We start from the raw sequence: 13,813 nt of genomic DNA, 5'->3' as shown, positions 1-13,813 counted from the left end.
AGCAGCTGCTACAGAACCCAAAACTCCACTATTTTTTTAAGCCCCCTCCACAGAGCTTTGCAGAGGGAGCAGCTCAGAATTAATAAATGCTTTGACACATTTGGCCTGTACACCAGACCAAAGCTTGTCCATGGTGGGGGGGACCTGCTGCTAACTCGGGATGCTCATGAGATGTGATGCATGGTGGCAAAGAGAAAATGGCCCTGCACCAGTCATTCCCACAGCCTGGCTTGTTTATCAATCCCAAAGGAAAAGTCATCTGAGCTCAATCTGAGGCTCTGAGTGACTTCATGAGGTAACCAATGACTGGATGAAGCTTTCTTTGGCTGATCAATGATCGTGATTTCTACTCTTTTATGAAAATCAGGTTTTTCCAGGGCTGAAGATTGAGGAGGCTCCAGCCATGCCAAGCTGCTGTCCTCCTGCAGCAACTCCTAGGAGGATAAACCACATCAGTGAGTTATTCCCAGCTGCTGTGGGATTTGTTCCTCAGGGTATCCAAAGACCCACTCCTACACTTTGCAAGGCTTGGGGAAGCACAGCTCTGGGACAACACCCCTGCAGAGAGGTCTATAACATGAATGAGGAATCCAAGGGTTGGGACCAAAGCCAGGAGACTGCATCAACCCTCAGCTCCCCGGTGACTGCAGATAGAGCTGGGTTGCTCCATGACTTGTTTCCTCTGCAGAGAACTTTGGTTTGCTCGTGGCACTTTCAGATGAGCAAGTGGTGTCTTATTCACAGAGGCCACAGGGAGAGTCACGGTCTCTATTCCCTGCCAGACACAGGGTGGGGGACTTTATGGTGGGCTGTGCGTTAAATTTTTCCAAAATCCCGGTGGTCATCTGGAGAAACAGGCCAAAGCCCTGCTCAAACTGCAGCCTGGAGACCTTGTGGCCCAGAACACAGACTGCTGAGAGTGAGGGTGTCCAGCAGCCACCTGGAATTCCTGCCCCATTTTGGTGACCATATCCTATCACTTCCAGCATCGAAATATCACAGGCAGCGGGCTGGATTTGTTTACAAACAGTGGATTGAGATCAGCATCAATCAGAAAAGAAACCCAACCCAGCCAGCTGGTGACCAGTTCTTAGAAGTTTACATCTCTTAGAGGGGGAAGCCTGAGCAGCCCAAGCTGGAGGTGACCTCTTGTTCCATCTGACCAGGAGAGTGGTGTGGTACCACCCCAGCAGAGCCTGTGTGCAGCACCTCAAATTCCAGCAACCGTTTTACAATGAGCAGGTTGTTTATTTTCTGTATTTAAACACTTCTCTTTCACCTGAAAAATTACCTTTTCAATTAAAAAATAGATTCTTGGTCAGTGCTTTTCACATCTTTTGAAATTCTCCTGGGGTTTTTCTCAGGAGGGAAAAAAAAAAAATTAAAGCGTTTTCATAATGTTGGGGTTTTCCCTCTTTTCCTCCGCTCTGTTAAATTCTCCTTTTCCTCCTCTCAGCAAAATACTGGAAAATAAATCATGTCCCCGTGTGGGAGCTTTAACAAAACGTTTCGTTTTTATCCTTCTTCCTTTTCTGTTGTCAGTCCTCCTCTCCCTCGAACTTCGCCGAGCCGGCAGCGTCGCAATCTGTCACGCGGACAGCCAAAGCTGCATCCCACCCCACTGTCTGCTGAGAGGGTCAGGAGGGGCAGATCACTTAACACTACACCTGTTTTATGAATAATAATACAGACAGTTTCGCTGGGTTCCTGGGAGGACATTTTCCCACCAGGATAAGTGCCGCATATTGAACAAATTAATGTCTTTAACTCGTTTGACTCTGGTTAGCTCGGTTGCGATGGGGAGCTCCAGCGGTGCTGTTGGAGCAGGGCAAAGAACCAGGCAGGTTTTTTTTGAGGATGGTGCCTTGTGCTGCAGGTTTCACTCGTGGAAGTGTGAGATGAAAAATTTGGGGTTCCAGGGAAAAATATGGAGGGAGGAAAAAAAAATGAAATAAAAAGAAAAATATGCATGAAGCTTCAGGAAAATGGAAAGTTATCCTTGAGCACACAAGGTCTGCATCACCTGGACCAAAATGAAACACTTTGGTTCTTTTGTCAGTAGCTAGACTAGCTCGGAAAAGAAAACCAAAATAAAAAACCAAACTAACCAATTCCTCACACATAAAAAAATTACTTTTAATATTACTTTAAAACTTCAAAGAATTCCAAGAGTCCAGGAGTTTCTTTTTAAGACGGTGGAATGAAATGTTTTCATTCACAGCAGCAAGTTTCTCTAGGTCTTTCCTTAGCAGAAACAAGAAGCAGCAATATCTGTCTTCCAGAGGACAGTGTCCATCAGCACAAGTGACATTCCTGCCCTGATTTGGGCTCCCCAAAAGTGTCAGGAGGGACCCTCAGCCCCATCCCAAGCTGGACCTGTGACCACAAAGAGGACACTGCTCTCCCAGCTCCAACCAGTGCCTCACTCAATACTATTTTATTCGTTTCGTTGACTTTTATTGAGAATGAAAAAATAATTTAAAGCAATTATCTGTACAGGGGGGCAGGGGGATGGTTAGCTGGAGGATCTGTGGCCCCCTCCCTGCCCCAGACAGGCCAGGGAGGGTTCGAGGGGGTGATTTACAGCTGTACAAAACCACGACAATCCCACTGAGGAGGGCGAAGGACATCTCTGGAGCTCTCACAGGCTCCAGAGCAGAGGGGTGGGAGGCTGTGCAGGGGCACAGGGGACCAGGGTCTGGCCTGACAGACCCTCAAGTGACCTGCAGGGGTGTCTCCAGCATCTCCATGAGAAAGGTGTCGATGGGGGTGTCTCCAATCAGCTTGAAGAAGAAGAGGTGCTCCAGGCACTTCAGCCCGATGGACCGCAGCGCCGGCAGGCGCAGGAGGAGTTTGGCAAACCTGGGGAAGAGCAGAGTCAGAGGCACTGGCTGCCCTCTCCCACCTATTTCCAAGCCTGCACCAGCCCAGATTCTCCCAAAAAAAAAACCAGTTTGGGGCATTCTCAGAATTAGATTCCCTTAAGCTTTCAAGATAAATATTTGCTGGCTCGTGTGGAGGGAATATGTACCATTCCAAAACAGAATTTGGCATTTTTAAAAGAGAAAGGAAAGGGAAAAGGGGAAAGGGGAAAAAAGGTAAAAGGGGAAAAAAAGAGAAAAGGGGGGGGAAAAGGGGGGGGGGGGAGGGAAAAAAAGGAAAAAAAGGGAAAAAAAGGAAAAAAAAGGGAAAAAAAAAAGGGAAAAAAAAGGGAAAAAAAAAAAAGGGGAAAAAAGGAAAAAAAAAAAAAAAAAAAAAAAGGGAAAAAAAAAAAAAAAAAAAAGGGAAAAAAAAAAAAAAAAAAAAAAAAAAAAAAAAAAAGGGAAAAAAAAAAAAGGGAAAAAAAAAAAAAAAAAGGGAAAAAAAAAAAAAAAAAAAAAAAAAAAAAAAAAAAAAGGGGAAAAAAAAAAAAAAAAAAAAAAAAAAAAAAAAAAAAAAAAAAAAAAAAAGGGAAAAAAAGGGGAAAAAAAGGGAAAAAAAAAAAAAAAAAAAAAAAGGAAAAAAAAAAAAAAAAAAAAAAAAAAAAAAAAAAAAAAAAGGGGAAAAAAAAAAAAAAAAAAAAAAAAAAAGGGAAAAAAAAAAACAAAAAAAAAAAAAAAAAAAAAGGGAAAAAAAGGGGAAAAAAATGGGGAAAAAAGGAAAAAAAAAAAGGAAAAAAAGGGGAAAAAAGAAAAAAGGGGAAAAAAGAGGAAAAAAGAGGAAAAAAGGGAAAAAAGGGGGAAAAAAGGAAAAAAAAGAGAAAAAAGGGGAAAAAGGGAAAAAGGGGGAAAAAAAGGGGAAAAAAAAGGAAAAAAAAGAAAAAAGGAAAAAAGGGAAGGGAAGAGGGAAAAAAAGGGAAGAGGGAAAAAAAGGGAAGAGGGAAGAGATACATCCAGATTCTCCCACCAAGATTTGAACATCTCAACACCTTGCAGTGTTTGTGGTACCAGCGAGAGCCAAAACCAGCAGAAGATACTGCAGGCAGTGGTGGGGACCAACCCAGCTGCCGGCGTTTCGAGAGCTCGGCCAGCAGAGGGTAGGATTGGATTGGAAAGCAACAAAATTCCATCTCAACGGCACCCTAAAGGCTGGGATTTGGCACTGTGGCTCAGGCAGAGCCTCAGTCTCCTCTCTCCAGGGTGGGCACTCACCGCCCTGGCTGCTCGGGGTACTTCTGCTTCGTGTAGGCTTCCAGCGTGGCATAGACCTTCTCCCTCAGAGATTCCACTTCTGAGGGGCTGGACAAACCCTTGGCATCTGGTCAAGGGAGAAAATACAGGTGGGGAAAGAATCTCTGCAAGAAGGGGGTCTTCACAGACAGGAGAGGACTCACACCCTCTTTAATTGTGTGTCCAGGGACTGGGACAAATCTGGGAAGTGTTCCTGCCCATTGCAGGGGGCTTGGAATGATCCTCGAGGAACCTTCCAACCCAAAGCATGAAATGTGTCTGCAGCCCCGATGCTCACTGTCACAGTGACCTGCTGTGGCCCAGAGGGAGTGTTTGTCACCTGGGATTGTCCCCAGCCTCAGACTTACCTGGGTTAAACAGGACAATGGCTCGCAGGCACCCCAGCTCCGACTTATCCATCTGCATGTCTTTCATTTTGGACACCAGCTCTGTCAAAACCCTGTGTGAGTGGGACATGGGTGAGCAGACAATCAGTCAGAGACCAGTTTCTCCACTGAAAAGCATCTGGGACAGGCACTGGGAATACCCTCAATTCTGCTCTGTGGGAAGGGAGGCGTCTTTGAGGCACTGCCATGCCCCACACTGCTGTTCTGCAGGTGCACCAGCAATATCCAGGGACCTGAACATCAAACTTGCTCCTGTTCTCACTCTGTTCAGCACACAGCACTCACAATTTGCACTCACTCCAGGAAAACCACGTGGGTTTTCTCCACTTTTTACCGTGTAGTGCAAGACGTGGGCACTGTCCTCACACGTGCCAGGTGTGTGAAGAGTGGTGAGGCAGTGTCCTGCCAGGCAGGGAGCAGGCATGGCAGGGACAACACCTGTGCAGTTCTTACACAAGCAATTTGGGGCTTAAGGCTTTGCCATCTAAAGCTCTTGGTGAGCAGTATTAGGCCTAGATACAGCTACAGCAAACTTGAGAGAGAGAGAGAGAGGAGCATTCCTCCCCCTGCACACCCAACCCAGCATCTGCTTCTGCAGCTGAAAATCCCACTGCGCTTTTACCCCATTCTTGTTCTTTTAAGTCAGTCAAACATCCCCTGCTCAAAGGCTTTGCTCCAGTTCCCCTCAAGGACACGTTTCCCGTGCAGAGGGGAAGGCAGAGCCAGCCTGGCCACCCCTGCTGGGGGGTGACAGGACCACGTACCTGTCGAAGATGGAGCCCACTCCAGCACTGTGGGCACTGCTGCGGTGCACGTGCAAGCCCGTGGCCAGCAGGATCCCGTCCTGCACCGACACGGAGCGATGGGAGAAAGAGGCAATGAGCAGCTCGTTCCAGCCTGCAAGCACAGGAGTGCAGGACACATGAGGCAGTCCAGCCAAAAATCAGTCCTGCACAGAGCAGCAGAGCTGGTTTCTCCCTGCTGGCTCTAGACTAAACTCAAAGGAGAGTTGGCACCCCTGGGTACCAGCTGCACCCCCTGCCAACGCTGCAAGGGGTGGCCTGTCCCTTGGAAATATCTGGAAAATGCTCTCAGGTACATGGTGTGATTCTTGGGGTTGCTCTGGGCAGGGCCAGGAGCTGGATTTGGATGATCCTTGCAGGTTCCTTCCCGCTCAGGATATTCTATTATTCTATTATTCTATGATTCTATGACCCTGACCAGCAGCAAGCAACGAGCAGAAATTGGCTCAAAGGGAAAAAAATAAAAATTACAACAGAAGAAAGGGGGAAAATTCTGGGTTTTCTTCCTGAAAAACATATTCCTAGCAACTGCAATCCCTTTATGAACAACAGACTCCACTGCTCCATCCACAACCTCGGCCAACCTCCCCTCGTGTCTCAGAACCGGAGATGCAGGAACGGGTTGGCTCAGGATTGCACATCCACCATCTGGTGCTGCACACAGCCCAGAGAAGGGACAGGAACAGGAACAGGGGCAGCAGGGACAGCCACAGGTGAGGGACATTACCTGCCCGGAGGAGAATGACCTGGTCTTCCAGTGTCAGGTCGGAGAAGTGGGGGATGCGCTTGGCCCACTCCACGAGTGTGAAGAGCTGTTTGTCAGCAGCGTGGCAGATGTTGGTGACAGGGTCGTTTGTCTAACAAAGAGGGGTATCAGAAAGGAAAAGAGCAGAGAAAAAGGGGAGAATTGATCAGTGAAACACTTTTGATGACCACAATCTGCGCCTGTATCGAGTTAACACCACAAGTACAACACTCCAACTGCCAATAACCTCAGCTGGGTTGGAAGAAGGTTCCCAATAATCTCTGGCTGTTGGGAAGAGCAGATATTTGTCACCACTATCCCCTCTGCAGCCAGCCAAGTCAGCTTGATGCCTTGGAGGGGCCACCTAGAGCAGAATCTAGACAAGATTAAGAGAATAAAAGTGGGTATTTATTAAAGGCTTTCAATAGGTACACCTTGGGCAGTCAAAAGCCTCCAGAAGGGGCTACACCTAAGATGGTCATGAGTTTTTCAGACAATTTAAGTTTGGCCCATTTACATATCAGGGGTTAATCCTCCAATTACAGCTTCAGGTAATGAAGTAATTTACCCCCAGTTTGCTCCCCCATAATTCACTTTTGTTTATACTTTTTGGGGCCTGAGGCAGTGAGGTGTCCTTGAGTTTCAGGCCTGGAGGGATTGTTTTGTCTGACCAAAATGTGAAGACAGTTACATTCTTTAACACTCTGTAACTCATATGAGTTATACTCATATAACACTCTACATGGAGTTTAGAGTTACACTCTAAAGCAGTACAGGATTTGAAAAATGTAAAAGCTAAAATCCTAAGGCATCAAGCTTTTCTGTTTGCTTGTTGTCCTTTGCAAAGCAAGTTCCTCGTGGCCAGCTGCAGTCCTGCTCCCCAGGGCACATCTAAAAGCCAGGGAGCAACCCCTGAATGGGCATGAGCAGCAGTTTTACCCAAACCATCAAAAATCACAGCAGTAAACCCAGCTCCACCCCAGTGCTGGTCACAGGGGCAGACAAGAAGTGTTCAGGGCTAAGCACATGTGAAAGCCAGCACCTCCAGCATCTATTTCCTTATCTACTCATTGAAACTAAAGGAGACTTGGCAAAAAAAAAAAAAAAACCCAGAAAAAAAGCTTGGAAAATAACATACAGGCTGTTTTTCAGTCGTGATTTGAGTAGCTCCAAAAGAAAAAACTGTTGGTGATTTTTAGGTGGCGTGAAGAAAAACCCCCTTGTAAAATGCTTGTTGTTCAGCACTGAGGGTTTTTTTCTGCTCAAATCCCCTCCTCCCTGGCTGCAGGAGGTGTCAGTGGCTCTTACCGAGCTCTCTGTGCCCACATCACTGTACGCCTCCGTTTTGGGTTCCACGGCCAGCTCGGCTTCCAGGATCCTCTCCACGGGCATGTCCTCGCTGCCGCCGCTGGTGGACTCGGCCTCGTTCTCACTGCGCTCCCTGCTCCTCTGCCTCTCCTCCTGCACAGCTGTGGGACACAAACACGGCTCTCCACACCCACAGCAACGCTCACCTCCCCACAGGTGGGAGGAGAAACCCCCTCAGGAGCGGGAGAACAGAAAATAAGCGGGTATTTCACATGTATGCCCATTCAAATGGCTGCCCCCACACCAAGAACTCTGAAGCTGCTGCAGGCCAGTAGCCTCCAAATTTGACAAAAGATTGTGGTTTCCAAAGTATGAAGCTCCAGAACAGAGGGAAGAGGAGTTGGTACCTCCAGGTGGCAGCCTGGCCTCGGCTGTCATTAGGTGCTGGAGGAGGCAGGAGGGACCCAGCACTCACATACAAGATTTTTGTGCTCTCATCGTGCTTCCAACAGCCCCACTCTGCTTCCAACAATCCCACAGCAGCCAGAGCATCCAGCAGCAGGGCTAGACAGTCCCAAACCCCCAGCTGGATTCACACATGCTGCTTGTGTGAACGAAATCCAACCCAGCCCTGGCGTCACCTCTCTTCCTAATCATCCCCACAAGAAAGTTCCTTCTACATCAGCACCCCAACAGCTTCACTCCCTCCTCTCCCCCTCTCTGTGTGTTTTCCAAAATAGCTACTGACTGAAGGCACAGAATCATGAATTTCTCTCCAAAGCTCAGTTATTAACTCCCAGGGCTGCTGTGTGTAGGACAGGTTGGTGCAGGACCTGTGTATCTTGTATGCCAGCCCCTGTGCGCAACAGAAGTCCTGAGTACACTTTTTTTGTTGTTTTTTTTTTTTGAGAAATCCCAAAGGGAAAAGAGACAATCCTGTTTAAGAAGTGACCAGCAGGCATTGTGTTTGTTTAGTTCACTGCTGGGGAGAAATGGCAGCACGCAAGGAGGTGGATCAGTGGGGCATCCAGCCTGGTGCTTGTGAGGGAGGGCAACACAGGGCACATACGCCAGCCAGCTGGGGGGAACACTTGTCCTCTTTAGAGTAATGGCCAGGAAAAGCCAGGAAAGCGTTTCTGAAGTCACCAAAACCTCACTGGAAGAAAGAACATGGCAAGGAAATACCAGTCCCATCACCCAGCTCCTGAACTCAAGCTGCACTCTGCCCCCAGTTCCTGCAGCTCCCAAAAAACCCCTGTGATTGCTGCAGCCAAACTCTCACAGGATCCACCAGGATCCTGGGGTTTAAATTTTCACTCTCTGCAAAAGGAAGCTGTGTTAACACCCTGGTCCTCTGAACCACTTTGCACCTGGCTGGAAGAGGGAGCTATGCCTGGGATTAAGGTTTTGATTCCAGCCTGGCATTTTGCAGTCCCCTGCCGCCCTGTGAGCTTGAGGCAGCTTTGGGGATGCTACAGGACGAGGATCAGCTCATGCCCAGTGTTACAGCTGCTTCCCTGGGCTCTGCTCTGCACAGGGAGCAGTTCCATAGGGGAAGAGCATGGCCTCCAAAAGGGACAGCTACACTGCCTGCTAGCATTCTACCCTGAGGGCAGCTCCCTTCCTTTATCTTAGAAAAATTGAGCTTAAATGCTGTGTTGGTTGTCACTTCCTGACCTTGCGTGTGTTAGTATAATTTGGGAGGCAATCCAGCTCAGCAGGTGAGGCTCAGAGTGGAAATGACAGAGAACTATAAAATTAGAGATAGAAATAAATAATTTACCCTTATCCTTCAGTATAAGAATTAGGTGGTGACAAATGAAGTCAGCAAATCAAGAACAAAAAAAGGAAGCTGCTTTTGACAAAGGAGACAAGAAAGCTCTGGGTGTTGTCCCCAGTTTTCCAAGGGGTCCAAGCCATTAAAGGTCACTAATTAGAGGCAAGGTTTGGTCAAAAACAATTAAAAGCTTCATTACTCACAGTGTGTGTGTTTAGGTGAGAAGAAAAGCGTATTTTAACAGCTTCCCCATCAGTCTCTTCCCTTATTAGCCCCTCTCCTCATTAGGAAAAAATTCTTCACAGCAGGTGTTGTCAAACATGGGAACAGGCTGCTCAGGGAGGCGGCTGAGTCACCATCCCAGAGGTATTTAAAGGATGATTTAAAGGTAGATGTGGCACTTAGGGACAGGGTTTAGTGGTGGAATCTGCATTGCTGAGCCAATGGTTCAGCCTGATCTTCAAAATCTTTTCCAACCTAAACTATGATTCTCGTTTCCTTTACGTAACGAGGCCCACAGTGCCCTGACGCTCTCGGCGCGGGCTTTTGGAATGCACCAGCCTTGGAAGGTCACCAAGAGCCTGATTTATCCTAATGAACGAAGGCAAACTTCTCCAATCCCATTGCTTCCAGCAGCCCCAGTCCTACCTTCCCTCTTCATCCCCATGGCGAGGCACTTCTGATAGCGGCAGTACTGGCAGCGGTTGCGTTGGCGCTTGTCTATGAGGCAATCCTTGTTATCCCGGCAGGTGTAGATCAGATCCTTCCGGATCGTCCTCTTGAAGAAGCCTTTGCAGCCCTCACAGCTGTACACCCCGTAGTGCTTCCCTGGGGAGGCAAGGGAATCGGTGGGCAGGCGCGAATCGTTAAAAATCGGTACGATCGCGGACAAAGAATTCAATTAATTCTAAATTCTAATTAAAGTTAGAAATTTATGGTGTTTATTCACTGGTGGGTGGCACAAGGATCATCCCCAAAAGGCATGACCTCCTCAAACAAGGTTCTCCTCCCTCTATTTACTTCCCAAAATCTTACATACAACACACATGCACAACCCCAGCACCTCCCATCCCCATTCGGCATTAAAATGAGGTTGTTAGTCCTTCACGCGTGCACAACTCTTCTTGAATTGGGTCTTCAAAGGATGAAGTCAAGAGAGTCTTCATCAGATCTCTGTGACCCTCTGGCACCATCCAAGACCTCCTGCTTGGTGTTTGATTGGTGCAGAGTCCAGGTGCTGGTCATTGTTCTCACTGGTTTCAATCTGCTCTTACAGCAGTTCACTTACTCCACTTTCCTCTATAAACAAGCTCATAATAGCAAATAATACAACAATTAGCTCTGGTTTAAGCATCTAATAATCATTAACTTACCATGTGCTTATCTGACTTACATCTTGATCATAATAAATTCTTTCTAACTTTAGCTAAATCTTAACCCTTCAAAAATCGTGATTCAGGCAGGTATTTGCCTTTCCTCCCAGCGTGGTGGAGGAGACCAAACCAAATCCAAAGGTGAAAGAACTGGCTGCAGGGTTATCACCTTAGCAGGCCTGAATTGCCTTCAGTGAGCTTTCAACAGTGACCAGCAGCAGTCAAACCACAGGACCACTGTTTTCCTGTGATAAGGAGGGGCTGCATCATCCCAGTGGAATGATGTGGAGCATCTGAGCTGCAGGACAGCCACAGGCAGCAAATGGGGTGCACTGACATGGGGAGGGTTTGCAAGGCTCACTGGGGTACAAGAGAAAACCAGGCACAGATAGAACCCAGCTAAAGCACAAAGCACACAAAGCAAATGGGAGCACAGAGATTTTGATGGATTTACCTTTGGCAATCAGGGCCAGAAGGTAAAATGAGATTACACACACAAGGGAGAAGAGCACAGGGTTTAGATTTGCCCACTTTTGGGCACTAATCTGCAATACAGACACAGCCAGACCCAGCCACGATCTTGCAATGCCACTACGGCCCCAGCGAGCCTGTTCAGAGCTGCATCAGCCTTGCTCCAGGACACCAGCAGAGTTCCCACTGCACAAAGCCTTCCCCAAGAAAGAAAACCTCCTACCTGAGGACCTGTCCCCACAGATGGCACAGATGTGTTTGGCTAGGGATCCTGGACTTGTGGATGGATAATTCATGTTCCCCATCCCCGGGAGACCCGGCAAGGGCTTGACATCCTCCGAGCTGCTGACGTTGTTCAGGACATTGAGCTGCAGAGGCAGAAGCCATGAGGTTAGAGGGGAGAGACTCACATCTCAAGGAAACCATCCCCAAACGGAGCTGACCCTTCCCTTGCTGCTCCTGCCAGCCTTGCCCCACAGCCTAATCCCCAGCAAGTCCAGGGGGCTGCCGTGGGCAGACAGAGGTCCTCTGCTGAATCCAGCAGGAGGGGTTTAAGCAGGCACTAAAGCAGATATTGCCTGGTGCTGTAACCAAAGCCAGGACTAAGCAGAGCTGGAAAAAGGCATGCAGGAAGCTCAGCTGCTCAGTTACAGCCTCCAAGCCATGTGGCTGGTGGGATCCTGCCTGCTTCATTAGAGGGTGCTGATCGCTAGCTGCTGGCAGCCACAAGCACTAACAGCTTAGTAAAGAAGAGCTCTGCAGCCAGGTGATTTGTCACAATCAAACCTGCACTGCTGCATGGCTAGGGAAGCTGTAATAGTGTTTAAAATAAAATTTAAAAAAAAAAAAAGTAGAATAAAATTGAGTGGGTTAGTTTCCCTGACTCACAGTATCTGCACACACACATGAAAATGCGTATGTACCATTTGGTGACTCTCTGGGACTGAAGTTCCCAAACACCATCACAGGTGGCAGATTTGGGGTTACCAGATTATAAAAAAATTAAAAAGGGATCGAGCTGAGCATGTAAAAATCAGCAGCTGTGAGATGCAGGCAAACGAGGCAGAGCCCCCGGCCGAGATCCCCAGGAGCTGCTCGTGGCTGCTGAAGTTAAAGGTTACAAACCCACATCGATTACAGACCAAAGCCTGATGTTGCCCAGGGCTTTGTTTTATTGCTGTTTGCTTTGGAGCCACGGTTGGGCAGGGCAGGGAGGATTAAGGGCCATTGAGCACCTCTTGTCAAAAGCTGTCTGGGCAGACCGATGTCCCTCCAAGCCCACCATCAAATCACCTTCCCCACTGTGGGTTGAGGGCTGGGGATGGTTGTTCCATCCCTGAGTTGGTTTGGAGCAATCATGCCAATTTATCAGCTCAAGTTCTTCCCAGCAAGAAGGCAGAAGCAGGGATAGAAAACAAAGGTTTGGATGAAGACCCAGCTCGAGCCTTCATTCCAACTTCTGTAACATTTAAAACAGTAGATTCCATGCATGTTGCTGAAAGTTCTCCATTTACTGCACATTTCCCACCAAAAAAAAGTGGTAAATTTCAGTAAAGAACAAGGGTTCATCCCACTGGAATTACTGGACCTGCCATAAGAAAAATGAAAAGGTGAAGGCTGTTCTTGTCTTCCCTCACTGCTGTCCTTTCATTTTCAAAGCTTTGAAGGTTTTAAGAACATGAAAAACAAAAATTATCCAGAAAAAAATCAGGAGCCAAGTTGTTTTGCTCCACTAGAAAACGTACGTGTGTTGGGAAAAATTGTTGAGAGGAACAGAGGTTGGATCTCCGTGGCAGAGACTCAAAGCAGGCACCGGCAACCGTAAATATTTATGCTTCAAAATCCAGGCCGAGGAAAGGAGAAATAAACTCCTTCCTCCCCACAAGTGTCCATCACCTTGGCAAAATGCTGAGCCAGGAGGAACTTTTTTTATGGTTTAAAATGTCACTCAGAACTCAGGTACCACCTTTTCCTCCTCCCTGTCTGCGCTTTTTGAAACAATAAAAGGGAGAGAGGGTGAATGGGAGGGGCACACACACAGGGCGGTTTTAGCCATCAGTGTCCTTAGAGCTTGACTCCTGCAGGTTAAGTGCAATCATGTATGATATCTGGGACAACTGCTTGAACCCAAATCCATTAGCTGCCTCCCTGCTGAATCCCCAGGGCCCAGCTGTCTCCTTGCATTAGAGGCAACACAAATGGAACCCTCTCCTCGGATCTGGGAACTTGGCGCGGCGCCCAGGCTGGGGAAGCCACTTCCCAGAGCATCCCCAATCCCAAAGGAAAGGCTTCCAACCAGCCAACACTGCCAGGATTTCATCTCCAGCCATCCTGTCCTTGATGTCACGGGCACAAATACCGTCAGATCCATGGGGAACAGCTGGGTGGTGCAAGGGGAAGAGGGATCCTCCAGCATTCCCACTGCTGACAGCTGGGGCCCACACAGGAGTTGAGGGTGCTGGGGAAAGGTGAGCCAAACCTCATCCTCTTTCAGAGCTCTTCAGGGGCCTCCCCATACCATCCTCTCCCAGCCTTCCAGGCGCTGAGAAGAGCTCCAGGCATTCCAAGGAGTAGCAGCAGGGTATGGGGCAAAGAGGGCTCGGGGACCATCTCCTTGCTTTTTCCTCAGCAGGAGCCACGAGGCTTCTGAGCACTTCCTACCTTCAGGTCCCACTAACAGAACCCAAAATCTTACTCACAAGAGGCAGAGCTTTCACTTAGATCTGGAAGGCCCAGAACATTTCAGCTCTCCGTCAAAAAAATCCCACACTGCCACCAGAA

At 48.0% G+C, this 13,813-nt stretch overlaps 1 protein-coding gene across 3 annotated transcripts in view; it reads right to left on the bottom strand.

The window, feature by feature from the left end:
* Positions 1–2,186: 2,186 nt before the first annotated feature.
* RXRG (retinoid X receptor gamma) overlaps positions 2,187–13,813 on the bottom strand; it is a 38,330-nt gene continuing 26,703 nt past the window's right edge. The window contains exons 3-10 of one of the 3 annotated variants that reach the window (XM_088060314.1): positions 11,256–11,400; positions 9,837–10,016; positions 7,412–7,572; positions 6,086–6,215; positions 5,320–5,452; positions 4,517–4,608; positions 4,131–4,236; positions 2,187–2,862 (exon numbers count right to left, since the gene is read on the bottom strand). In XM_088060314.1, coding sequence (XP_087916440.1) covers positions 2,715–2,862; positions 4,131–4,236; positions 4,517–4,608; positions 5,320–5,452; positions 6,086–6,215; positions 7,412–7,572; positions 9,837–10,016; positions 11,256–11,400 — 1,095 coding nt within the window. In that variant the 3' untranslated portion in view covers positions 2,187–2,714. The remainder of the gene's footprint in view (positions 2,863–4,130; positions 4,237–4,516; positions 4,609–5,319; positions 5,453–6,085; positions 6,216–7,411; positions 7,573–9,836; positions 10,017–11,255; positions 11,401–13,813) is intronic. The other 2 variants (XM_088060315.1, XM_014257536.2) reach the window with 2 other exon arrangements.

This window comes from Pseudopodoces humilis, chromosome 10 (assembly GCF_049639895.1).
Source record: "Pseudopodoces humilis isolate 2021_Gansu_Grassland_sample_001 chromosome 10, ASM4963989v1, whole genome shotgun sequence".
Taxonomy (NCBI): Eukaryota; Metazoa; Chordata; class Aves; order Passeriformes; family Paridae; genus Pseudopodoces; species Pseudopodoces humilis.
The sequence above is the reverse complement of the archived record's forward strand: the minus strand, read 5'-3'. Positions and strand labels throughout refer to the sequence as shown.